At 45.2% G+C, this 27,093-nt stretch overlaps 2 protein-coding genes across 4 annotated transcripts in view; both read right to left on the reverse strand.

Annotated features, from left to right (window-relative positions):
• The window catches only part of RFFL (ring finger and FYVE like domain containing E3 ubiquitin protein ligase), an 89,813-nt gene extending 80,843 nt beyond the window's left edge, over positions 1 to 8,970 (reverse strand). The window contains exon 1 of the mRNA XM_073235169.1: positions 8,836 to 8,970. The gene's annotated coding sequence lies outside the window, so the exon portion shown is untranslated. The remainder of the gene's footprint in view (positions 1 to 8,835) is intronic.
• RAD51D (RAD51 paralog D) lies at positions 146 to 26,148 on the reverse strand. Of its 3 annotated transcripts, none has more exons than XM_037008452.2 (10): positions 25,960 to 26,148; positions 25,563 to 25,624; positions 25,246 to 25,364; positions 15,834 to 15,915; positions 15,462 to 15,596; positions 14,708 to 14,803; positions 11,676 to 11,766; positions 11,487 to 11,557; positions 9,195 to 9,404; positions 146 to 9,082 (listed from the first exon to the last, which is right to left on the reverse strand). In XM_037008452.2, the coding sequence occupies exons 1-10, from the start codon at positions 26,039 to 26,041 to the stop codon at positions 8,903 to 8,905; spliced, it is 1,128 nt and encodes a 375-aa protein (XP_036864347.2). In that variant the 5' UTR covers positions 26,042 to 26,148; the 3' UTR covers positions 146 to 8,902. The 3 variants fall into 3 exon arrangements, with proteins under 3 accessions (XP_036864347.2, XP_036864348.2, XP_073091272.1); XM_037008453.2 differs by having other exon boundaries at positions 9,240 to 9,404; positions 25,960 to 26,146; XM_073235171.1 differs by lacking the exons at positions 25,563 to 25,624; positions 25,960 to 26,148 and adding an exon at positions 24,394 to 24,519 and having other exon boundaries at positions 25,246 to 25,356.
• Between the last annotated feature and the right edge of the window lie 945 nt (positions 26,149 to 27,093).

The following is a 27,093-nucleotide window of genomic DNA, read 5'->3' on the forward strand; positions in this document are numbered from 1 at the left end:
TCATGAAAATACAGATGTGAATTCTTCTTCCCATGGTGTCTAGTGACTCAATTTTCTTACTCTTTTGGTTCCTATCAAGACCTCCCAGGGTTGTTCTCAGAGAATAAAGAACATAAGGAGATAAAAAAACATCCTAAGGGAAAAATGAAGTAAAAATATCATTTATACATGTAGACTGACTTTACCAGTATTATTTCCATTCTTCACAATCCAAAAAACTGAGTACTATTATTCCCATGTTATTAATGAAGATCTGCAGATTAAGTAATTTATCCAAAGCCACACAGTTAGAAAGAGGCTGTCTTGCCAATGGGTTTCAGCCCCAGGCAAGTTCGCTATGGATTCAATGTGACCAAAAATATTGACAGCAAAACAGCCTTTGGGGTGAAAGGGTTATACCCAACTTTATTTCCAGGTGGCAGGTCAGTCACTAGAATCCCATTCACTCAGAGCGAGTCTGTATATAGCAAGTCAGCCTCTGCTTCTGGGCCCCTCTGTCCTCAAAGCCATCCTCTGGGCCTCTGTCCTCGGAGCAGCCACCACTCCAGCCTCTGCTCTGCTCTCCTGCAGCCTTGCAGCCCTGCCACCGTGTTGTACCCAGAGCACTGGGCGGAGCTCTTCTTATAGAGTCAACAGCCATGTATTGCCCACAGGTGTGCAGTGAGCTAGTCAACCAGGGCCAGGTGAGAATCCTGGCCACAGGAACTCTCACTTTATCCACAGAGGCCAAGCTGGAATTTGAAACGTCTTTCTACCACCAGGAACACACATGAAAAGACTGGCCTTCCAGAGGCCTCCAGCCCCTGAATTAAATGTGCCCGTCTTTTTCCTACTTGGCTATTTTGGTAACTTTCCTTGTTGCAATCCCCTGTCTTCTCTGTTCTCTCCAGGACTTTATTTTCCCCCCTGAAGGCATATACTGTCTCCTCTTTTCCCCTCTCTGGTTCCTCTTCTTGATATGCCAAGACCTTGCTCATCCTCTCTTATTTCTGAAATGGATTCGTGACCTGTGATTAAGGCACAGCATTCTCTACCTGATCTCTCCTTCTCTCTGTTAATTATAGTCATAGAAAGTTAATAGGTCCAGAACTAGGATGGAGACCCAGAGATGTCTTTTTTTTTTTTTTTTGGTACTGTTAATGTACAATTACCTGAGCAACATTATGGTTACTAGACACCCCTATTATCAAGTCCCCACCACATACCCCATTACAGTCACTGTCCATCAGTGTAGTAAGATGCTATAGAATCACTACTTGTCTTCTCTGTGCTATACTGCCTTCCCACAGATGTCTTTTTGTAAGCTTAGTCAACAAGCTGAGGGGTCAGTTCCAAATGGGAGTGCACTTAATCCAGTGATTGGACCCAGTAATTGTAGTCTGGATTCACGACATCCTGTGGTCATCATTTCTTTCTGGGCCCTCAGGTCCATATTACAGCTAAATCATTGAAATGCCTCTAATTAATGCGCTTATCACTTAAGCAAGGAGGTCTCAAAGCTGCATTTACCCATACTCCTCCATTCTCCACCTTAACATTGTCACCATCACTATTTTTATTCTTTACCATGCCCTTCCACAGAGGTACTCAGTAATGTACCCATTGTGCAAGTAATCTGAAATACTTTTCGGCAAGCAATAGTATTTAGTAGTAATAAACACTAATTTGTCTACCAAGTAACATATTTATAAGCGCTGTTTACTTTGACATATTTTTATTATTTCTACTCATTTGCTAAGTACTTTCCAATATATATTTATGAAGCATATGCCTTTCCCCAAACAGTAGTGAAAAATAAATCATACTATTTCTTTTATTAGTAGCAACATGGTTTGTAAGTCCTACTGCCCTGATTTTTGTTACTTCTGGCAAGAGCCGGGAGAATTAATGGTGATTGAGCACCTACTGTGTGCCAGACTCTCTGTGAAAGGCACTTTACGTAAATTATCTATTCAATCCCTCCAAGAATTACATTTTACCAATAAGTAAAGTTAATTCCCTGGCAGCATAGATTTTACCAATAAGAAAGAGACATCACCTTGTTCAATTTGGCTAGAAAGGACCTTGCAGCATTTTGAATCTAAATCTTTTCCTGAGTCCAAAATCCCAAACCATCATTCCACTTCACCAGCTCCCTCTTTTCTGGACCTAATAAATTCTGTAAAATATAAAGTATTCCTTAAACCTAATCAAGGAAGTGAAAGACCTATACTCTTAAAACTACAAGACACTCTTAGGAGAAATTAAAGAGGACACTAACAAATGGAAACTCATCCCATGCTCTTGGCTAGAAAGAACTAATATTGTCAAAATGGCCATCCTGCCTAAAGCAATCTACAGATTCAATGCAATCCCTATCAAATACCAATAGCATTCTTCAATGAACCAGAACAAATAGTTTTAAAATTCATATGGAACCACAAAAGACCACGAATAGCCAAAGTAATCCAGAGAAGGAAGAATAAAGCAGGGGGGATCTCACTGCCCAACTTCAAGCTCTACTACAAAGCCACAGTAATCAAGACAATATGGTACTGGCACAAGAACAGAGCCACAGACCAGTGGAACAGAACAGAGTCCAGGTATTAACACAAACATATATGGTCAATTAATATATGAAAAAGGAGCCATGGACATACAATAGGGAAATGACAGCCTCTTCAACAGCTGGTGTTGGCAAAACCGGACAGCTACATGTAAGAGAATGAAACTGGATCACTGTCTAACCCCATACACAAAAGTAAATTCGAAATGGATCAAAGACCTGAATGTAAGTCATGAAACCATAAAACTCTTAGAAAAAAACATAGGCAAAAATCTCTTGGACATAAACATGAGCGACGTCTTCATGAACATATCTCCCAGGGCAAGGGAAACAAAAGCAAAAATGAACAAGTGGGACTACATCAAACTGAAAAGCTTCTGTACAGCAAAGGACACCACCAAGAGAACAAAAAGGCATCCTACAGTATGGGAGAATATATTCATAAATGACAGATCCGATAAAGAGTTGACATCCAAAATATATAAAGAGCTCACACACCTCAACAAACAAAATCAAATAATCCAATCAAAAAATGGTCAGAGGAGCTGAACAGACAGTTCTCCAAAGAAATTCAGATGGCCAACAGACACATGAAAAGATGCTCCACATCACTAGTCATCAGAGAAATGCAAATTAAAACCACAATGAGATATCACCTCACACCAGTAAGGATCGCCACCATCCAAAAGACAAACAACAAATGTTGACGAGGTTGTGGAGAAAGGGGAACCCTCCTACACTGCTGGTGGGAAGGTAATTTGGTTCAACCATTGTGGAAAGCAGTATGCAGGTTCCTCAAAAAGCTCAAAATAGAAATACCATTTGACCCAGGAATTCCACTCCTAGGAATTTAACCAAAGAAAACAAGATCCCAGATTCAAGAAGATGTATGCACCCCTATGTTTATTGCAGCACTATTCACAGTAGCCAAGAAATGGAAGCGACCTAAGTGTCCATCAGTAGATGAACAGATTAAGATGTGGTACATATACACAATGGAATATTATTCAGCCATAAGAAGTAAACAAATCCTACCATTTGCAACAACATGGATGGAGCAAGAGGGTATTATGTTCAGTGAAATAAGCCAGGCGGAGAAAGACAAGTATCAAATGATTTTACTCATCTGTGGAGTATAAGAACAAAGTAAAAACTGAAGGAGCCAAACAGCAGCAGACTCACAGAACCCATGAATGGACTAACAGTTACCAAAGGGAAAGGGACTGGGGAGGATGGGTGGGAGGGGAAGGATAAGGGGGTGTGGGGAGAAAGGGGGCATTATGATTAGCATGTATAATGTGGGGGGGCATGGGAAGGGCTGTACAACACAGAGAAGACAAGTAGTGATTCTATAGCATCTTACTATGCTGATGGACAGTGACTGTAATGGGGTATGTGGGGGGGGGGACTTGGTGATGGTGGGGAGTCTAGTAAACATAATGTTCCTCATGTAATTGTAGATTAATGATACCAAAAGAAAAAAAAAAGAAAAAAAATATATATAAAGTATTCCTTTCTGAGAGAGGCTGCATATGTTACCCCAGAATGGAATAGTTAATGACAAACAGACACAGCATACTAACACCAATTTTGCTATGGAGGTTACTCTCTGAGGGAGTTACCGCCTAAGAAATCAGTGGGAGAGTATTTCCTAAAGAGAAGGGCCAGTACAAGAAACCTACTCTTCTGGAGACAGGATTGGCTACATAGTTTGCAGGGCACAGTGCAAAATGTGGGACCCTTCTTCATGAAGTACTAGGAATTTCAGGATGGCAACAGTACAGCATTAAACTAAAGCACAGGACTCTGCAACTGCGCTGGTCACTCTACCATGAAGCTGCCCTTGCCAGGACAGAAAGAAGCTGTTACAAGTATCTCCCAAGGAGCATAAGCTTCACAATGATAGGTTAAGAGCCTGTTAGAAGACTGGAAAAGTATTTGGTGCTTTGCATAACCTGTATGACCCTAAAGGAATCCTATGCAGCAGGTATTATTTCCCCCATTTCACAGTGGACAAAACTAAGGGTTAAAGAAGCTAAGTGGTTCATCCATTGATGTACAACAAGCAAATGTCAGAGCTAAGACCAGGTTAGTTGAGATGTAAAAAATCTTGCCTCTTGACTTTATCCTTTTCAGCACAGGCCCATTGTCTTCTGGCAAAACACAGGCTTAAACAGAGGTATCACACGCAGAAACTGGAGAGAGGCAGGGAAGATTCAAAGGCTACTCAGAGTTGAATGTGTGCAGCAGCTGAAGTGCAGCTCTACAGCTCTGGGACACATGGACCTTCCATTGCTGGGAGAGAAAACTCTACGCTTGGCACGTGTAATAGCCAGTACCTGGCCTCTCTCTCCAGGCAAGACAGGAAACACATGGGATCTTTACCTTGATAAAAGGCAACTACAGGGAACCTATAGCATCTTACTTAATGATAAAATATTGGGAACAGCTCACTCAAGTCAGGAACAAGACAAGGACAATGGCTATTATTGCTTCTATTTCAACTTAGTATCTGAAGTTAGTCTAGTGTAGTAAGACAAGAAAAAATGAGGAAAAACCTTTCTTTGAGTGTAATCTTTGATGAATAATATACCATGCATTCACCAGCTATGTAGCCAGTCCTGTGTCCTGGAAGGAGCACAACTCAGACTGGCCCTTCTCTTTAGGAATTACCCTACCACTGATTTCTTAGGTGATAACTCCCTCAGAGAGTCGCCTCCATAGCAAAATTGGGGTTAGCATGCTGTGTTTGTCGTTAACTATTCCATTCTGGGGTAACATGTAGCCTCTCTCAAATAGGAATACTTTATATTTTACAGAATTTATTCTCCAATGCCCATCCTTAACACACTGAGTTGGACAGTTTTAACTCTACCCAGTACAACTCCATGCCAGAACACAGCAAAAACCTAGTGGGATATGCACCTAAATCCCTTCTCTCTTCTGGCTCACATCTCAGGGGCACGTAAACACCATTGTTTTTTATTCAGCTTTATTTCCCCCTAAACCTTCAATTCACTTTAATACCAACACAACCTCCCTTCTCCAAGTGTTTGTCATTCTGTCCTAACTTCCCTAGAAGAAATCAGAAAGAGCTGATAACGTAGATCTTTGATCCAGTTTTTTATGAACTAAGCTGTGAAGAGGTTGGGATGTGTAGCCTTAGCTGCTATCAGGGCAAAATACGAAAAAGCATTTTATTGAAGTATTTACATACTCATAGCCAAAGGCAGCATGAGGATGGAAAGAAGGAGAGTTTGGAATTGGACCACTTTGAGTTTGGATTTTGGTGCTGCCACTTACTAGCTCTATGCCCCTAACCTTGCTGGGCTCCTATACAGTCTGTAAAATGGAACGATACCCCATGACACAGGGCCATCCTAAGATCTAAGGGCCTCAGCACATGCGAGCCTCATTAAACTTGCCTTCTGGACTATTGCAGACACTAGTGGTGGCCCACCCAACATCTAACGTCTCCACACACACACCCTCCTTTCTAGGAGCACTACCATTTTCTTGCAATGGCTACAGGGTGTGCTTAAAGAAAGCCCATCCCCAGGGCTATTTGCTGGTTGGTCTGAGCCATTCACAGTTGTCCTATTTCCTTTGCCATGATTTAAGACATGGATGCATGAAACAATCCTGAGACAATGAGATATGAAGTAAGTATGCTTTGGTTGGAAGAAGTCCTGAGTTCTACTGGTTCATAAAAGGACACAACTAGGAGGTGATCATGTTCCTGCTTGTGGATACCATCATGTTTGCACTGATATTCAGAATGGTTACCTCCACTTGATGAGAACGATTAAGTCTGAAGACAAAATCAGCAGAAAGACGGAAAGGCCCTACACCCTTTGACAATGAGCCACTGAATGAGCCAACCTTGGACTTCATGTGACTAGAGATAATGTCCTTATTGTTGTAAGCATCTTTAAGCTAGATTTTGTTACATATAGCAGAGAGCCCCCTCAATGACACATGGACCTTTTGCCAGAGAGAATCTTTGGGAGTTGATACACCCGACTTAAAGTTACCAAGTGCTAGCATATAGTAGGGACTCAATATTAATTCTAATACCAAATCAAGGACATATAACAGTCCTTGGTAGAAAGATATATAAAAAAACACTGTGGGAACTCAATGACTATGTAGATCAAGAGACACATTCTTGCATTTCTCCTTTGTCAAATTTAAAATGCATTAAAGCACACCCATTCAGGTATTTGCTCTCATGCTGTGGAAAGAGCCAAAGAAAAATTGACATGGGAGTCCTTGAAGTTGATCTTAGGCTCAGGGGCAGACAAATGAACAAGTGAACAGAAAGTAGGAGTGGTACTGCAGGGGTTGATGTGTGTCTGGACCATAGGTGAGGTGTGAAGAAGAGAGGCTCTCAGGCTGGGCATGCACCAAACACAGTAGGGGGAGAGCCGAGGCAGACACCTAAGCAAAGGGAGCAAAGGCGGCTGGACAGCAGTCAGCCTGGCTGGAGGCCTGGAGGGGGAATGCACAGTGGTGAGTCCCGAACACAGTGTGCGGTGGTAGTGAGGCAGGCGCCATCCCATGGCCAGAGAGGCCACCTGGGTGAGGGCTGTGGCACCTTCAGCTGGAGTGAGTCCCCCAGTGGGAAGAGAACCGTGTGGGCTGAAAGCTAACGGCAATGTGGAGATAGGAGCCCTGGCCAAGGAATCAGGAGTCCTGAGATCCAGCCCCTGTTCTGCCACTGGGGCTGTCACTTCTCTTTGGACTTCAGTTTCCTTTTCCACTAAATGACAGGATGGGGCATATGATCTTTACAGGCCTCTCAAAATGCATTATTCTAGGGTCCTCAGCCAGGGAACAAGTACCTGACTCACCACATAGAGGAAGCATGGCAGATCTGCCCACCTTAAATGCCAACTCCAACTGAGTGGTGGTAGCTACCGGGACAGTTGTATGGAGAAAAACTGCAAAACACTCCAAGCTCTGCAAAAAAGACTGCTTGATGAACTAATGCTGTCTGCATGGGCCCAGAATGCCCAAATGGTACAAGTGGCAGGGATTTACCATTCCTAGCTTAACGTACTATTTCTTACTATGGTTGTAGAAATGCACCAACCACTCATGGTAGAGATCCTGAAGATGTTTCTCCTGGGGTCTTCTGTGAACAGTGCCAAGGCTTCCCCAGTCTTAGGCTTACCAACCCCATCCTAACTCAGATACCCTCAAGCCAGTCTGCCACTCGTTTCAATGCTTCTACCCCTGCTGTGTTCATCATCTCTGAATGTCACAACTTCCCCCTGTAACTCTGAATCCCCTTTCCTGCAGCCAAGACACAACTAATTAATTACACAACCAGTTCTGTAACCAAGAAAGGAAACTTTCCTTTAAAAAATATGGTCAGTAAATAATTCTGATCATTTCTCTATTTTGCTTTTTGTTATTCCTTCCCTGGTGCCCTCCTCCCCTCCCAGCCAGGGATACAGCTCAGACGGAGCAACAGTGCCCATAACAGACGGGGGGTTATTTCATACACTAGGGCACTAGGCTGTGGTATAGCTGGCAGGAAAAGAAGGGTAATTATATTCCATCTCAAAGCCACCACCAATGAATTTCTGCATAAAGGATGAGATCTGCCATGTACTATTTATGCCAGCATCAATTTCCCCAGCTGGCTCTAATCACTGTGCAAATTCTCCTCTGTTTATGAGCAAGGCCATGGTTCTGCACCTCTGGCTACTCTATACTGTGGAGAGGCCCCAAAGGGCACTGTGCATAATAAACAGGCAGCTGGATTCACTGGGGTCACATCCTCCCTCCCTGTTAAATTATATCCCTGGGATTGCAGCGAGCTCCCAGTCTCACCTAGCCATGCTGATGCATGCAGGTGTGTGAAACCAAGTCAGTAAGAGGAAAAAAGGAATAACCAGTCTTTGGGGCCTCACTGGGGAAAACTAAAAAATAAACCTTATGGGGGGAAACTGGGTGACTCTGGGGCTCACGGACTTTCTTGTTATATTTTTAAAAGCAGGACATAGATAAAGAGTTCTGCACTTATGAGGTTACTTCCACCCAGTAACTAAAAAAAGGGGAGGGCAGCAGCAGCTAGAGGCTTTAGGACTCAGTCCGTGTTAGGACAGAGCACAGGTATGAGGATGACACACAGGTCATCTGTCCAGTCAGTAGCCTTGCCTCTTCAGAGATGACAAGTCAGGGTGAATGTGGCCCCAGTGGCAACAAATGTGGTAGAAACAAGGGAAGACAACTTTGCACCGGCACGAATTTCTGGGTCCTTCTGCTGTACATTCTCTCACCTGTAGCTCTACGTTTCCAGAGAGGGGCAGAGGAAACACATGTCTCTTTCGCCCAGCCCAAGAGCTTCTACTGCAGTCCCTTTGCTGGGTGGCATGAGCAGTGGGCATCACTGCACTTGGGAGTCGGGGGGCCTTGATGCCTCTCGTTCCCCAACCAACAGCACAGCCATGTCTGACCTCCTGGTAATGGGCCCTGTGGTGGAGTCCCCCAGGTCCCAATGTCCACTATCTCCTGGAACCCTGTTGGCTGAAAGAAGACAGGAGAGAAGGGTAAGTTTTCAGGTTAAGCAACCCAAGTTGGTTACAGGGTCTCAGCATCCAGCAATTCCTCTATAAGACAACTGTGGACACAGAAATACCTGCCAAGGGCCCAGATTTCTGGCTTTCCCCTGGGGCCAGCTCACCAGACGGGGAGATTTGGTCAGATATGCTGTGCGCTGACTGCCTGATGCTCCTTCTCCTTCACTGATATCCAAGAGAATCCGGGTGCTGGGCACAAAGCTCCAGGAGCGTCCAAGGGCAGGTTTGAGCTTCCCACTATCCCTGTCTCGGGTCATGTGGTTGGTCACCTACAGCAGAAACAATCAAAGACAGAGGTACAATGCTAGCATAGAGGACATCTGTTCCTACTGCTTCATTTTACAGATGTGAAAATTGTGGCCTAGTGCAGAAAACAACTTGCCCCAGGCTCCATAACTTATCAAAGGCAGGCCTGGGCTCCCGACTTGTGCCCAGGTCTTTCCGCTACAAGGCAATGCCTCATCAGGTGGTGCAGCTCCAAAAGAAGGTGACAGGGAAAAATGTCTGGGAACAGGAATATGCAATGCTGTCTGCACTTTCCTGAAGGGAAGTCAGCAGTGGGCTTGAGCCTACCATACCCCCAACCCAGCAGACGGCATCCTGGGGCCATGTCCACCCAGCCCTTTGTGTCAGGGAGCACATCTGTGTGTATGCGGGTAGGGGGAGTTTTGGAAAGGCAGGGTTTCTTCCAAACTGGTCAGTCAGCTCTACTCAGCTCAGGCTAGTCACGGGTAAGCAATCTGAGCCCACGACATCCTGTTATGAGGTTCTCCCCTCAAGAATCTGCAGGCACACACTGTGGCATGTTCATTGAGTCTCCATGGCCCAAGCTAGAGCCTGGTACATGGCATGTGATCATTACCTCCTGAAATCAGGAGAGAATCGAGGTCATCCAATATAAGAACAAAAGAAGAGGAAAACAGATCCTTTCACCCTGCAGTGGGCACACATATTGGTATAACTTTCCAGGAAATTTGGCAATAGTGTCTCTACACATTTAAAAATAATATATACTTGATGCAGGAATTATACTTTTAGGAGTTTAAGGAAATAATGTGAGACGTGCAAAGAGATTAAGGTATAAGGATGTTCACTAGTTTATTTAAAATAGAGGAAAATCAGTTATGACTTACAGACCCCAAATCATGAAACAGATAGCTACAGTACACCTGGGGTCAGCAAACTACATCCACTGGCTCATAGTTGGTCCAAAAGTTATTTTGGAAAATCAAGTTTTATTGGAACATAGCCATGCCTATTCCTTTATTGCCTACACTTGTTCTTATGCTATACAGGCAGAATAGTTGCAATATAGACCATCCATAGGGCTGGAAAGCCTCAAATATTTACTACCTGGCCCTTTACAGAAAACATTTGCCAATCCTGTAACATAGGTATTAATACATAGGTATTAAAATAATATTAACTGCTACAGAGAAGACAAGTGATGATTCTATAGCATCTTACTATGTTGATGGACCGTGACGCACGTAATGGGGTATGTGGGGGGGACTTGATAATAGAGGGAGTCTAGTAACCATAATATTCAAGTACTCGTACATTAATGATATCAAAATCAAAATCATAATAATAATATTAACTGCTAAAAATGACATTCTTAAAGAACCTTCTGAAAGACCTGGGAAAGGCAAGGAGATAGTAAGTTGTTTTTCTTTTAAACAAGGTTACAGTGTAGTTAAAAAAAGTTGGTTAAATGTACTAATGCAGAGAAAAAAGATTCTATGGACATATATAAAAGAATATGGTTTCTGTGGATATGGAGATTACAAGTTTGACTTTTATATTTAACTGTTTTACCCTTGCTGAGAAGACATAAAATTTATAGAATTACTCCACAAGCAGAAAAAGTTACTTTAAAAGCAAAAACATCCATTCCTAAGCAGCTCTGGGAAAGGCAAAACTATTGGGGCAGAAACCAGGTCTGGTTATCTGGGGCTGGGGAACCTTTCTGGGTGATAGAAATATTCTGTATTTTGATTACAGTAAGTTAACAAGACAAGATATGATGGTATTCACTAGTCAGACTTCAAACAAGAAGAAAATTACTCCATGGGAATTATATCTCGATAAATCTGACTTAAGGAAGTAAACAGAAAAACAAGACTGTCCCTGATCTCTTGGCTGTCTAGTTCCGGTCCCCTCCAGTACTCCAGACGACCCAGGGAAGTTGGGCTATGGCTCTTGTGTAGTGGGCCCCCTTAGGGGTTCAAAACTGCTGCCATTTAAAATAAATAAAGAGCTGTAACTAGAAATCGAGTTCATGTGCCCCCTTGATCAAGACCAGGGGCCAGAGATAAGACAAGCAGGGGTGGCCAAGCCCACTTCCTCACCACCACTGCCACACCAAGGTCTCGGGCCAGGCTCTTCAGCTCTCGGGCCAGCTGCATCATCAAGGCCAAGCCTGGAGGAGGAGAGGCAGAGGGCAGCAGGGCAGCAGGGCCTGGACTGGCTGCAGACGGGACTCCACAGCTGGGAGGCAAAACCAGGTCCCCAACCCTGGGCTTTGCCACACCACTCACCTTCCCTTTGCTGACCTCCCAGAAGTGGGGAGACCACCGCAGTGACCGAGTCCACAACCACCACCTTCATGGTTCCTGAAGAACTGCTCACCTTTGGATGGAGGGGAAACAGGTGCCATGACCCAATTGTCCTCTAGGGGGCACCAATTACAGGAGAAGATGGTTCCTCTATCAGCAACTGGTAAGAAACAACCTCCTCTTCCCCAAATACAGCTGTGCAGCCATTCCCGAATTTCAGCAATGTCTTTTTTCTCCACCCCCATTTGTATGCAGAACAGATTTTACTGAGGACTTGGGTGGGTAGAGAGGGTTAAATCACAGGATATCACAGATACCCTAAAATAACTAAATTTGAGAAATCCCTATTCTAAATGCAGTGGCCCTGCAGTCAGGAATTTTCTTCTAAGAAAATGGCCATCTTTCTCAAATGGCCAGCCCCCAACCATCTTGTCAGGCCCCTTTTCCCCTCTTGTGCTTCCTTCCCAAATTCCTAGCATCTTTTGCTGAAGTGTCTAGCCTTCTCTATACTTCAGTGTCTCCTAGATCACACCCCTAGGGCCTCATCTTCCGTATCTAAAATGATTCCAAATGTAGACTACATAGACAGCCATCTGTTAAAACCATAATTTTTTTTGTCTCTACACAAGCATTAGCATCCTTCTGGTTTCTTGGACCTAAACTGCCATTGATGTTTCCCTTCTCTTTTCCCTCACTCCTTATACCCAAATTGTTTGTTGATTCTGTTTCTGTAACTTTTTTTTTCACTTCAGGTCGGCCAAATCTTGGATATTCAGCATTATCTAGTCTGTCTTTTGCATGTCTTCCTTCATCTTCCAGTTACTGACTCTTGGCCACTCAACAGCTTGTCTAAGAGAGGATGGCAGAAAAGGGAAGCTAAAACGGAAATAGGCTTGGCCCTTCCTCTCTGGGTGAGCAGGGTGAAATCTCTGACTAAAATATGAAAGCAAGCCATTTACTGCTATGGAGCTGTCAGGTCATCTGTGCAGACAGACCCTAAGGTAGCCCCCAGGGTCCCCACCTCTTGGTATTCAAGCCCTTGTATAATCCTTTCCCCTTGACCACGGGTGAGTCCTCTGACTTGCTTCTAATAAAACATGAGAGGTGTTGGAATGTCACTCTTTTGAGTAGGTTATGTTATATGGCAAGGGAAGTCACCCCAAGGTTACATTGTGTTATATAAGACTGTGTGTTGCATTTTGCTTTCACTCTTGTGCTATCCTGAAAAGCAAGTGGCCGTGATGTGAACTGCCTGTGGAAAAGGCCACATGGCAGGGAAGAGTGGGCAACTGCTAGGAGTTGAAGGTGGCCTCTGGCCAACTGCCAGCAAGAGACTGAAGCTGCTGGGAAATGAATTCTGCCAACCTTAGTGAACCTGTAAGGAAAATCTTCCCCAGCTGAGCCTCCAGATAAGAACACAGCCCAGCTGCCACCCTGATTATAGCCTGAGACTCTAAGCGGAAAACCCAGCTAAGCTGTCCCCAGACTCTCAGCCCACGAAAACTGTGAGGCAATAAATATATATTAAGTCACTAAGTTTGTAATAACATGTTATGGAGAACAGGATATATACCATCTAATAGTCCTACAGTAAAAAAATATAGTCTTTTCTGATTGTTTATAGTTCATGATGCGTGATCAAAACTGAAAGTTTCTGTGATAACTGCCCTTGCACTGTTCACCACGTAAGAACTTATTCACTATGTAAGAATTTGTTCACCATGTAAGAACTTGTTCATTATGCTTCGGAAGATAGGAGACTGTTGAGAGTTGGGCTTGGGGTTGATTAATGATTGTGCATTGAGTCCCCTATACAGAATTTTATTGTTGTTAACAACCATTTGATCGATAAATATGAGAGATGCCCTCTCAAAAAAAATATATATAGTCTTTTGACTTGAACTTTTGAGAGATTTGGGTTATAAGCTTAGTTCTTATCCTAAATATGTGGTGACTTTGAGCAACTTCTCTGATCCTCACTCTCTTCATCTCTAGAAATGAGAGGGTTGGATTAGATCAGGATTATTTGGCTTCATATCTTAACACACAGGTCGGTCATAGCCAGCTATGATTCCTATGGCAAGTACTTATTCAACTATTTTATATTCAGAAGTTTGTAAAAAGTGATTTATTGTATACACAATCCTGGGTACACCCATGGGAATATGTTACACTTTGAAATGAGAGAAAAAGTTTAAGATGAATTAAACTGTTCTATCTTCTAAATCTATTAGTCTATAAATCAGTGCATCAAATCTTGTCAAAGCACCTAGCACGTACAGCAGGGGACCCATCCAGTGCCATTCCAAACTCCTCTTCCTTGTTAACAGAACTCAGTGTGGCCAGGTACTGGGCAGAAATCTCCAGACATTAGGAAGGTGGGCCCAACTCCTAGTCTCAGATACACACATAATGCAGTTTGGGCCAAATAGAAATAAAGGGAAGTGGGAAATCTACTAGTGGTCTGGAGAAATATTTTTCTTCCCTGATAAAAGGGAAGAGATACAGAAAATAGGCAGCTATCTTTCACTGCCCTGAATATGGATGTGGATGTGTGAAGACATGATGCTTAGAGCTACAGCAGCCACTTTGCAATCATGAGGGGGAAGAGCAAGAGAATCAGACACCCCAACCTGATATTGCAGACTTGTGAACATCCAGACTCATGTGAGATAATTAAATGTTCTCAAGGTTCAAGTGTCTGTCAAACATACTCTATTACTTGCAGCTGAAAGTAAACCTAACTGATCCAGTGGGGGAGTGCAGAGATGAACATGACATGATCCTTGCACACAAGGGGCTTACTGTTTAGTGGAGAAGATGGGCATCTAAACCATGAGACACTAAGGAATGAATGAAGTACTCAGGAATCCCACCCTGGGAGTGACAAGCACAGCTGGAGTCACCAGCTTGCACATCTGCATTTCCAGAGTATGTAGTAGGACATTTGCCCACATACAGAGAGCACCTGGCAAGCTAGGTGAAGCAGGGAGGGACAGAAACAGCAGGCTTACCTGCTGACCCACAGAGCCTCGGAGATCCTGCAGCACACCCAACATCTGGAAGATGTCAAACACATGCACCACCTGGATCCTCTGGAGAGCTCCTGCCTATTCAAGAGGATAGGAAAGAGAAGGAGAGGCTCTGGGTAAGGGAGCAGGGGTTTGAGCAATATGAAGGGCAGGAAGAGGCACCTAGACACAAAGACTCAGGTTCAGGGTGGCCAATGGGCTTGATCTAATGGTCCAGTTTTCATTCACTGACTCTTGGCCACTCAACAGCTTGTCTAAGAGAGGATGGCAGAAAAGAGAAGCTAAAACGGAAATAGGCTTGGCCCTTCCTCTCTGGGAGAGCAGGGTGAACCATGAGACACTAAGGAATGAATGAAGTACTCAGGAATCCCACCCTGGGATTGGCCGCCTGGGTGCTGTGCTACAAAGTCAAGTCAGAGCTCAGCGGGAGTGATTGGGCTGTAAGTGATGCCTGCCACAGGCAAGAAATGGGATAGAAACACAGATGCTGGCCATTTGCCATCCCTGAATTCAGGAATGCAAGGAGTTGTATTTCCTGGAAGGATCAGTGTGGGGAGCATCCAAGCTGAGGGATGATCTCCTGACAGGAAAAATACTGGAAGTATTAATAGAACAGCAAGTTTCAAAGCCAGAAATGACTATTCATCCAAATGGCCAAAATTCTTGCAACCTAAGGGATAATGGTTTGTATTTTTGTGTCAGAACTGCAAAGGAACCCAACCCTCCTGGCTCCTACCTGCTCCTCCTCATCCGGAGTCTTGGCTTGAAGTAGCTGCAGGATGCGGGAGGCTGTCAGCCCTCCACTGGAATTAATGTATAGGATGTTCTGCTGCAGGTCATAGGCCACATTTGCAGCCACACAAAGACATACCTGAGTAGAAATGGGGCACTGGGTGAACCTGAGCCTCAGAGAGGGCCAGGACAGGAGCCCCCCTCCAAATCCTGTCCCGAAGCCAGCAGCATCCGTGGGCCAAGTTCAAGCCTCACTCCTCACCACCCATCGTCTCTCCGCTGAGCCTGAATCACAGGCACCCCGGCAGCAGCTCCCCCAGAGATCCAGGGCTATTCGCCCACTTCTCCCAGTCCTGGCTGCTGGCCACACGTGTACCTGGGTTTTGCCGCTTCCTGGGCCTCCCACGATTTCTGTCACCTCTCCAGTGTAGAGACCAGCATCGAGCAGTTTGTCCAGGCTGGTGGCAGAAGAGGAAGGAAGAGAATGAAGCCAAGGAACTGGAGGGAAGGGAGTAGGAACCAAGAAATGAGTGCTAGAATGGTGCTATTTAGTCCCTATATTGTCAACACTTCAGCTGTGGAAACCCTGGAATAAACTCAAGATGTGGCCAATTCCTAATTCAGGAATTCCAGATTCCTAATTCTCCCCTTGAACCATGGAACAGATCCCTACCCACCCTGTGCGAACTGCCCACCCTGAGGCTGAAGCTTCTCCTACAGCACAGCCTGTGCCAACAGCTCTGCATCCTGACCCCATGCATCCCTTTTCTAACACTGCACTCACCTTCACAGGCTCCAGTCCTCTGCAGTGGTTTGTGAAGACCTCCCACAAGCCCGCTGTATAGGCCAAGCAGCACCTCAGTAAGCACCCCATTGATTTAGATTTCAGCGACCCCATGACTTTCTACAAACATACATGGACCCACAGGTCCCATCCAGTCAAAAAGCTCTGCTTACCTCCAGCCCTGTGGCTTTGGTGTAACTGAGTTCACCCTGTCTCTGTTGAATAAGCATCTGTTTAAAAAGCATCCAGAGTGGGAGCCAAGATTGCGGTGTGAGTAGAGCAGTGGAAATCTCCTCCCAAAACCATACACATTTTTGAAAATACAACAAATACAACTATTCCTAAAAGAGAGACCAGAAGACACAGGACAACAGCCAGACCACATCCACACCTGCGAGAACCCAGCGCCTCGCGAAGAGGGTTAAGATACAAGCCCCAGCCTGGCAGGACCCGAGCACCCCTCACCCCAGCTCCCAGCAGGAGGAGAGGAGTCGGAGTGGGGAGGGAGAGGGAGCCCAGGACTGCTAAACACCCAGCCCCAGCCATCCGCACCGGAGTACAGACACACAGTGCATGGAGTGCTGGATACTAGGGAAACAGGACAGTAAGACCTGTGAGTGGGTCCCTGCAGCTGGCGCCCCTGGGACAAGTAAAAGCCAGTGCTTTTTGAAAGTCTTAAAGGGACAGGGACCCCACAGCTGGACAGAAGCATCCCAGGACACTTAGCCCAGCAGCTGGGAATCCCAGGGAACTCCGGGCGCCCTAACTCCCTGGACAGCAGCGCAGCTCGGACGCCCCTCACAGTGATAGCCTCCCACCTGTTTCCCTCTAACGTGGCTCCACCATATTGGAGCAGAAGACTGACGCTGACTATGACCACGGCAACCATGGAGCTTAACTCCACAGCAGACAGGCAAGAATCAGAGGCCCCATCTGCACATAGCTGCCCAGCACAGCGGCTAGAGATTGCTGTTCTCCCAGGAGAGGAAGGCCACAAACCAGCAAGAACGGACATTCTCCCAGCCAACACATGTGCCAGCTCCTCACATCTACCTCCATCACCATGAAAAGGCAGAAGAATTTGATACAGACTAAAATCACAGAGTCAACCCCTGAGAAGGAGATAGACCTAACCAATCTTCCTGAAAAAGAATTAAAAATAAAGGTCATAACCATGCTGACGGAGATTCAGAGAAATATACAAGAGCTAAGGGATGACATCCGGAGGGAGATTACAGAAATGAAACAATCTCTGGAAGGATTTATAAGCAGAAGGGATAAGATGCAGGAGGCCATTGACAAAATAGAAACCAGAGAACAGGAACACATAGAAGCTGATGCAGAGAGAGATAAAAGGATCTCCAGGAATGAAACAATACTAAGAGAACTGTGTGACCAATCCAAAAGGAACAATATCCATGTTATAGGGGTACCAGAAGAAGAAGAGAGAAAAAAAGGGATAGAAAGTGTCTTTGAAGAAATAATTGCTGAAAACTTCCCCAAACTGGGGGAGGAAATAATCGATCAGACCATGGAAGTACACAAAAGTCCCAACAGAAGAGACCCAAGGAGGACAACACCAAGACACATAATAATTAAAATGGCAAAGATCAAGGACAAGGACAGAGTTTTAAAGGCAGCTAGAGAAAGGAAAAAGGTTACCTACAAAGGAAAACCCATCAGCCAATCATCAGACTTCTCAACCAAAACCTTACAGGCCAGAAGAGAATGGCATGATATATTTAATGCAATGAAACAAAAGAGCTTTGAACCAAGAATACTGTATCCAGCATGATTATCATTTAAATATGAAGGAGGGACTGAACAATTCCCAGACAAGCAAAAGTTGAGGGAATTTGCCTCCCACAAACCACCTCTACAGGGTACTTTAGAGGGACTGCTCTAGGTGGGAGCACTCCTAAGACTAAATAGATGTCACCAGAGAAAATTAAATCACAGCAAAGAAAGCAGACCAACCGAATACTATCTAAAGGCAAAAGATAAAATCAACTGCCCACAAAAGCAGTTAAAGGAAACACAAAAGAGCACAGAATAAAACAACCAACATATAAAGAACAAGGAGGAGGAATAAGAAGGGAGAGAAATAAAGAATCACCAGACAATGTTTATAACAGCTCAATAAGCGAGTTAAGTCAAACAGTAAGATACTAAAGAAGCTAACCTTGAACCTTCAGTAACCATGAATCTAAAGCCTACAATGGCAATAAGTACATATATTTCAATAGTCACCCTAAATGTAAATGGACTGAATGCACCAATCAAAAGACACAGAGTAATAGAATGGATAAAAAAGCAAGACCCATCTATATGCTGCTTACAAGAGACTCACCTCAAACCCAAAGGCATGCACAGACTAAAAGTCAAGGAATGGAAAAAGATATTTCATGCAAACAACAGGGAGAAAAAAGCAGATGTTGCAGTACTAGTATCAGACAAAATAGACTTCAAAACAAAGAAAGTAACAAGAGTTAAAGAAGGACATTACATAATGATAAAGGGCTCAGTCCAACAAGAGGATATAACCATTATAAATATATAAGCACCCAACACAGGAGCACCAACATATGTGAAATAAATACTAACAGGAATAAAGGAGGAAACAGAATGCAATGCATTCATTTTAGGAGACTTCAACACGCCACTCACTCCAAAGGATAGATCCATTGGGCAGAAACTAAGTAAGGACACGGAGGCACTGAACAACACACTAGAACAGATGGACCTAACAGACATCTATAGAACTCTACATCCAAAAGCAACAGGATACACATTCTTCTTAAGTGCACATGGAACATTCTCCAGAATAGATCACATACTAGGCCACAAAAAGAGCCTCAGTAAACTCCAAAAGATTGAAATTCTACCAACCAACTTTTCAGACCACAAAGGTGTAAAACTAGAAATAAATTGTACAAAGAAAACAAAAAGGCTCACAAACACATGGAGGCTTAACAACATGTTCCTAAATAATCAATGGATCAATGAACAAATTAAAATAGAGATCAAGGAATATATGGAAACAAATGACAACAACAACACAAAGCCCCAACTTCTGTGGGAAGCAGCGAAAGCAGTCTTAGGAGGAAAGTATATAGCAATCCGGGCGTACTTAAAGAAGGAAGAACAATCCCAAATAAATAGTCTAACGTCACAATTATCGAAATTGGAAAAAGAAGAACAAATGAGGCCTAAAGTCAGCAGGAAGAGGGACATAATAAAGATTAGAGAAGAAATAAACAAAATTGAGAAGAATAAAACAATAGGAAAAAATCAATGAAACCAAGAGGTGGTTCTTTGAGAATATAAACAAAATAGATAAGCCTCTAGCCAAACTTATTAAGAGAAAAAGAGAATCAACACACATTAACAGAATCAGAATAGAAAGGAAAAATCACGACAGACTCCACAGAAATACAAAGAATTATTAGAGACTACTATGAAAACCTATATGCTAACAAGCTGGACAACGTAGAAGAAATGGACAACTTCTTAGAAAAATACAACCTTCCAAGACTGAACAAGGAAGAAACACAAAATTTAAACAAACCAATTACGAGCAAAGAAATTGAAGCGGTAATCAAAAAACTACCCAAGAACAAAACCCCTGGGCCAGATGGATTTACCTCGGAATTTTATCAGACATACAGAGAAGATATAATACCCATTCTCCTTAAAGTTTTCCAAAAAATAGAAGAGGATGGAATACTCACAAACTCATTCTATGAAGCCAATATCACCCTAATACCAAAACCAGGCAAAGACCCACCAAAAAAGAAAACTACAGACCAATATCCCTGATGAAGGTAGATGCAAAAATACTCAACAAAATATTAGCAAACCAAATTCAAAAATACATCAAGAGGATCATACACCATGACCAAGTGGGATTCATCCCAGGGATGCGAGGATGATACAACATTTGAAAATCCATCAACATCATCCACCACATAAACAAAAAGGACTAAAACCACATGATCATCTCCACAGATGCTGAAAAAGCATTCAACAAAATTCAACATCCATTCATGATAAAAACTCTCAACAAAATGGGCATAGAGGGCAAGTACCTCAACATAATAAAGGTCATATATGATAAACCCACAGCTAACATCATACTGAACAGTGAGAAGCTGAAAGCTTTTCCTCTGAGATAGGGAACAAGACAGGGATGCCCACTCTCCCGACTGTTATTTAACATAGTACTGGAGGTCCTAGCTACGGCAATTAGACAAAACAAAGAAATACAAGGAATCCAGATTGGTAAAGAAGAAGTTAAACTGTCACTATTTGCAGATGACATGATATTGTACATAAAAAACCCTAAAGACTATACTGCAAAACTACTAGAAGTGATATCGGAATACAGCAAAGTTGCAGGATACAAAATTAACACACAGAAATCTGTGGCTTTCCTATACACTAACAATGAACCAATAGAAAGAGAAATCAGAAAAACAATTCCATTCACAATTACATCAAAAAGAATAAAATACCAAGGAATAAACCTAACCAAAGAAGTGAAAGACCTATACCCTGAAAATTATAAGACACTCTTAAGAGAAATTAAAGAGGACACTAACAAATGGAAACTCATCCCATGCTCTTGGCTAGGAAGAATTAATATCGTCAAAATGGCCATCCTGCCCAAAACAATATACAGATTTGATGCAATCCCTATCAAATTTCCAACAGCATTCTTCAATGAACTGGAACAAATAGTTCAAAAATTCATATGGAAACATCAAAGACCCAGAATAGTCAAAGCAGTCCTGAGAAGGAAGAATAAAGTGAGGGGGATCTCACTCCCCAACTTCAAGCTCTACTACAAAGCTATAGTAATCAAGACAATTTGGTAATGGCACAAGAACAGAGCCACAGACCAGTGGAACAGAATAGAGACTCCAGACATTAACACAAACATATATGATCAATTAATATACGATAAAGGAGCCACGGACATACAATGGGGAAATGACAGTCTCTTCAACAGATGGTGCTGGCAAAACTGGACAGCTACATGTAAGAGAATGAAACTGGATCACTGTCTAACCCCATACACAAAAGTAAATTCGAAATGGATCAAACACCTGAATATAAGTCATGAAACCATAAAACTCTTAGAAAAAAACATGGGCAAAAATCTCTTGGACATAAACATGAGCGACTTCTTCATGAACATATCTCCCCAGGCAAGGGAAACAAAAGCAAAAATGAACAAATGGGACTACATCAAGCTGAAAAGCTTCTGTACAGCAAAGGACACCATCAATAGAACAAAAAGGCATCCTACAGTATGGGAGAATATATTCATAAATGACAGATCCGATAAAGAGTTGACATCCAAAATATATAAAGAGCTCATGCACCTCAACAAACAAAAAGCAAATAATCCAATTAAAGAATGGGCAGAGGAGCTGAGCACACAGTTCTCCAAAGAAGAAATTCAGATGGCCAACAGACACATGAAAAGATGCTCCACATTGCTAGTTATCAGAGAAATGCAAATTAAAACCACAATGAGATATCACCTCACACCAGTAAGGATCGCCACCATGCAAAAGACAAACAACAAATGTTGTCGAGGTTGTGGAGAAAGGGGAACCCTCCTACACTGCTGGTGGGAATGTAAATTAGTTCAACCATTGTGGAAAGCAGTATGGAGGTTCCTCAGAATGCTCAAAATAGAAATACCATTTGACCCAGGAATTCCACTTCTAGGAATTTACCCTAAGAATGCAGCAGCCCAGTTTGAAAAAGACAGATGCACCCCTATGTTTATCGCAGCACTATTTACAATAGCCAAGAAATGGAAGCACCCTAAGTGTCCATCAGTAGATGAATGGATAAAGATGTGGCACATAAATGCAATGGAATATTACTCAGCCATAAGAAGAAAACAAATCCTACCATTTGCAACAACATGGAAGGAGCTAGAGAGGGTATTATGCTCAGTGAAATATGCCAATACCAGATGATTTCATTAATATGTGGAGTATAAGAACAAAGGAAAACTGAAGGAACAAAACAGCAGCAGACTCACAGAACCCAAGATTGGACTAACAGTTACCAAAGGGAAAGGGACTGGGGAGAATGGGAGGGAAGGGAGGGATAAGGGCAGGGAAGAAGAAAGGGGACATTACCATTAGCATGTATAATGTGGGGGGTGTTGGGGAGGGCTGTGCAGCACAGAGAAGACAAGTAGTGATTCTACAACATCTTACTACGCTGATGGACAGTGACTGTAATGGTGTTTGTGGGGGGGACTTAGTGAAGGGGGGACCCTAGTAAACATAACGTTCTTCATGTAATTGTAGATTAATGATAACAAAAAAAAAAAAGCATCCAGCCTCTGCCACTCCTGGCTCCCCTCCCTCCCCCTGGGATCACAGAGCCCCCAGTTCTATCACAGCGTGGTTCCCAGTGTGGTCCCGAGATCAGCAGCCTCAGCACCATGTGGGAACTGGTTCAGAACACAAACTCTCAGGCCCCACACCACACCTACTGAACCAGAATGCTGGGGTAGAAACGGCATCTGAGTTCCAACAGGACTGCCAGGTGGTGTAGGTTCACATTCATGCCTGAAAACTAGGCTAGGCCAGTAATTCTCAGTCCTGCCTGCGTATTCAGGCCACCAGAGGAGTGAGTGAGAGAGGCTGTCACTGCCACGGGAGCCAGCCACAGTCCTGGCTGTGTGCATCACTCTGCACAAAGAATCCCAGACCCACCTGCCAGCAGATTTCTCATGTGTTCTCATTCCATGTCTCCTGCTGCCTAGTGGACCTTCCGACCAATCCCCTCTAACTCGGCTCGCCGACTTGGGGAGACTGGAGAGGGACCCCAGCCGCCAGCCTGGGTTTTACAACTTGTTCTGAACACAAGTGATTTCTGGGATTTATCCTCCACCATTCATTCCCTCTGAACTGGTTTTTTGTCTTTCTTTCAAGTTATTCATTCAAATACTGCCTGAATGCCTCACATTCCTGAAGGCCTTATTCTAAAATGAGGGACATTTTAGAGAGGAACAAGCTGCAACTCTGGCCTCCAAGAAACCACCACTCTCCCCCAGTCATTACAGCTTTTGCGGTACACTGCATGCTCTTGTCCTTGTAAGGATTCACTCAAGCACCTTAGCACTACAAGCTCTGAGAAGAACTGCAACAAAGAATTTTTGTTGTATTTGGGTTAATGAAGCATGTCCCAATTTTCTGACTCCAGAACTCCGTTGCCTTTTTAAAGTTACATCCATTAATTGTCCACAGAGAACTCTGAACAAGGCTTGAAACCTAGCAAGTCATCTTTGATCCTTCATGCCTCTGTCCCATCTGGTGGAAGGCTTGCCACGTCTCTTCTTCAGCATGTCTCCCACTGTCACCTGCTCTAGATCAGATCCCCGCATGGCCTTCCTCTCGCAAGCTTCCCTGGTCCCATCCACCCTGCCCACTTCTACCCCACTGCCTACGCCTCTGCTTTCACAATGCAGCCTCCCACCTGGAGGGAGGCAAAAGGGCAGATGAGCTAGTTAGATCTTAGACTTAGGAGTGTGACAGGCTTGACCTCAAGCGCCTGGTCTGCCACTCACTAGCTAGGCTCACTTAGACTGAGCCTCAGTTTCCTCATCTATAGAAGGTGATTTTAATCATAATGCATTCACTGGTGGTTGTGAAGAACAAACGAAATAATGTCCCGTGAATTTCATTCCCGGTGCCTGGTTCTTGGTAAGCCCATCTGTGCCTCAATGCCCAAGGCCTGCCCCCTTTTGGGAGCTTTCCTGAACCACCCTGGTCTCCCGTGCAGTGACCCACTGCCGCTGCAATCCTGCTGGTTCATCACTTCACTGCTCCCTAAATGCTTCCTCTGCCTCTGTAGGTTTTACACGGTCCCTGAGCCCAAAGGCCAAGTCTGCTTCCTGTTAATCATCACTCCCTCCTTACGCTGCCTCCACCCATGCTTATACCGCTCTTGGGTGCACCTGCTCATCTTTGCCCACTAGACCCCACACTGCTTACATGCAGGAGCCTTGCCCCCCTCCTTCACATGTCATCTGCTTCTGTCTGGCACCCGGCTGGCATTCAGGACAAACCTCGCACTGAGCACCCAGTGAGTGAGCAGTAGGTGTTTGATGATAACACACCTGGCCCCCCCAGCCAGGGGGAACAAGGACCAGGCCATAGGAACTTCGCCAAGAAAACACGTTATGGAAACAGCGAGGGCCAAACAGTCCAAAGACCTTTGTGGTGGCTGAGTTCGTCATCAGATTCTGAACAGGGCAGAAAAGAGGTCAGACTCCCTTAGCCAGAAGCTGACTGTTATCTTCCAACTCCTTCCCTCTCCAAACACAGCAGAACTAAACTCCTCCCAAGTTCCTGGTCAAGTACCGGGGGCTTGAGTCCTCCCTCTGCCCCACTCCTAGGCTCAACTCAAGTCAGGTTCATAATCACTAACTCACCCGGTCACTTTAGAGATTTTATAACCTCTAATCAATGACTGGCACATAGTAGGCACTCAATAAATGTTAGACCTGCTGTGGTCTCTCTTGCCCTATCTTTAAATGAAATGGGAGGCAGAGCCAGAGAAGAGTCGCTCTGATATGCTGATATAGTTACAAGATAGGGGTTCTCAACCAGGGGCCATTTTGCCCCCTGGGGCCATTTGGAAATGTCTGGAGACATTCTGGATTATCATGGCAAGGGGAACAGGGAGGAGCTCCTGGCTTTTAGCAGATAGGTTGCAGCCACTCCCCTACCCCACTCCGCCCCAACCCCCCCCCCCACACACCAAACAAATTACACTCCCAATATGCTAGCAGTGCTGGGTAGAGAAACCGTTATAAGGGAAGCAAAATCCTTAGTCCTGACCGTCCATCCATGCCGCCCTCACCACTGCTGGAAAAACCCAGCCTTTCTAGACTCAAGCATCGAAAGCCCAGCCGGAGGCAGCCACATCCTGCTGCCTCTCACCTTCTGCCCCAAGCACACAAACAAACCTTCCAAGGCCTGTGGACAAGATGGCAGTGGAGGTCTTCAGTTCCTCATAGAGATCAGCGCCATTGAAGGGGAAAGCCGAGAACTGGGCCAGCAGCACCCGCCTCAGGGCAACCAGAGCCTGGGGACAGGGCAGAGGCAAATCAGGATGGGGCCTGGGGCACTTCAGCACAAACAGCCCAGAGCCTCCGCGACGACGGGCCAAGGGAGGCGGCATCCCAGGGTCCCACCGTCCCCTCCAATCGTCCTGGGATCCCTTTGCTCAGGGATGGGTCTTCGGAGACACCCAAGTTTGGAGCATGGAGATTGTCAGCTTTACCTTGTAAGACAAACCACATTTCTGGGCTACCTCCTCCAGGTCTGCAGAAACCAGGTCCACCACTGAAAACAAAACACGTGGTTGATTGGCAGGAAGGGAGGCCCGGGGCTTCCCATAATTGGCTATTTCTCATCTGTAAATGGGGAGACAGCTTTTCTTTTCTGAAAAATGGCAGTTTCAGGAGGCCTTCCTGACATAACAGCCTCAGGGCGTGGGTGGTGCCTGGCGCACATTAGGGGTTCCTGGGGCCTGGGCGGCCCCACTCCCACCTCCCCGAGCCTCTCCAGAATGGTGTGGGGCACAGGAGGGAGGGGAATGGCCCCTCTCGCGGGCGTGCCAGGGCAGAGAGGCCGGCCTCCGCCGCGTGCCCAGCTGGGTGGCGCGCACACGCGGTCACCTGTTCTGAGTCCGCGGGTCTTCAGAAGCAGGACCGTGTCCGGGGTAAGGCCCGGGCACAGTCCAGCCCTGAGCACGCCCATGTTCCCTGGGGGCCCAGGGCCGCGCCAGCATCAGGGCTGCACGTCCCGTGGGCATCCGCCGGGCCCCCTCCTTCCTGGAGGAAGAGGGAGAGGCGGTGGCGCTTGGGGGCGGGTCACGCTGGGTGTCCTGCGCCCCGGGCCCGCCCCCTCGGGCCGCGCCGCGGCTTCCGGCTTCCAGGTTCCAGGGTCTGGCCTGCAGCGCCACCCGCTGGCCGCGTACGGCGCAACCGCGGCCTCCTGAGACCCGGCGCTTGGGACAGAGGTGGGGGTGGGCAGGAGCCGGTCCCGCAGCGCGGCCTCCGGGCCCTGTCGGCAGAACCCCGCGCTCCGCGGGCTCGCTCGGCCTCACGCCCCACGCCGCCCCGCGCCCGCATGCACTTCCACTCTCTTCCCCGAACACGCACAGCCTGTCCTGGGAGCAACGCTAGGCCAGAAAGTTCAAGACGGGCCATCCCTATGCCCATAGCCCTACGTGTTAGTGAGGGGAAGGAAGTGAACTGGAATCAAGTCAGATGACTAGATTATATGATGGGTGCTAAGCAGCAGCAGAACACAGGGGGACATCTGCCTCTGTTTTACCAAGAAAAAAATATTAATGAAAACCTGAGTACATAGAACCCAAAAAAAAATGATTTGTATTTTAAAATGTCTTTTGCTTTGCCTCATCCTCTGGAAGAAGTTAAACAACCTTATAGGGTTATCTCCTCACAATCTAATGAGATAGATACTTTTTTTATTCCTGTTTCACAGATGAGAAAACTGAGGCTCAGTGAGAGGAAGTCACTTGCGGAATGTCACACAGCCTGTAAGTGCAGAGCTGGACTTAGAGTGGACAAGTCCACATATAAGTGCAAAGCCAGTGCTGTTTTAACAGTTTCTCTTCCCATCCTGCAAGTTGTGTGAATGTTTTCCTCCTGCAAAGTGGTTTCCTTGAGAGCAGAAACAATGTCTGACCCATTTCTGTGTCCCTCCGCAGCACTCCACGCCTGAAGACACTTGGGGTGCTGATGTGTCACATTTAGAATTCTAGCAGTAAAACCTGGGTACTGGGA

The sequence above is a fragment of the Manis javanica genome, chromosome 4 (assembly GCF_040802235.1).
Source record: "Manis javanica isolate MJ-LG chromosome 4, MJ_LKY, whole genome shotgun sequence".
Taxonomy (NCBI): Eukaryota; Metazoa; Chordata; class Mammalia; order Pholidota; family Manidae; genus Manis; species Manis javanica.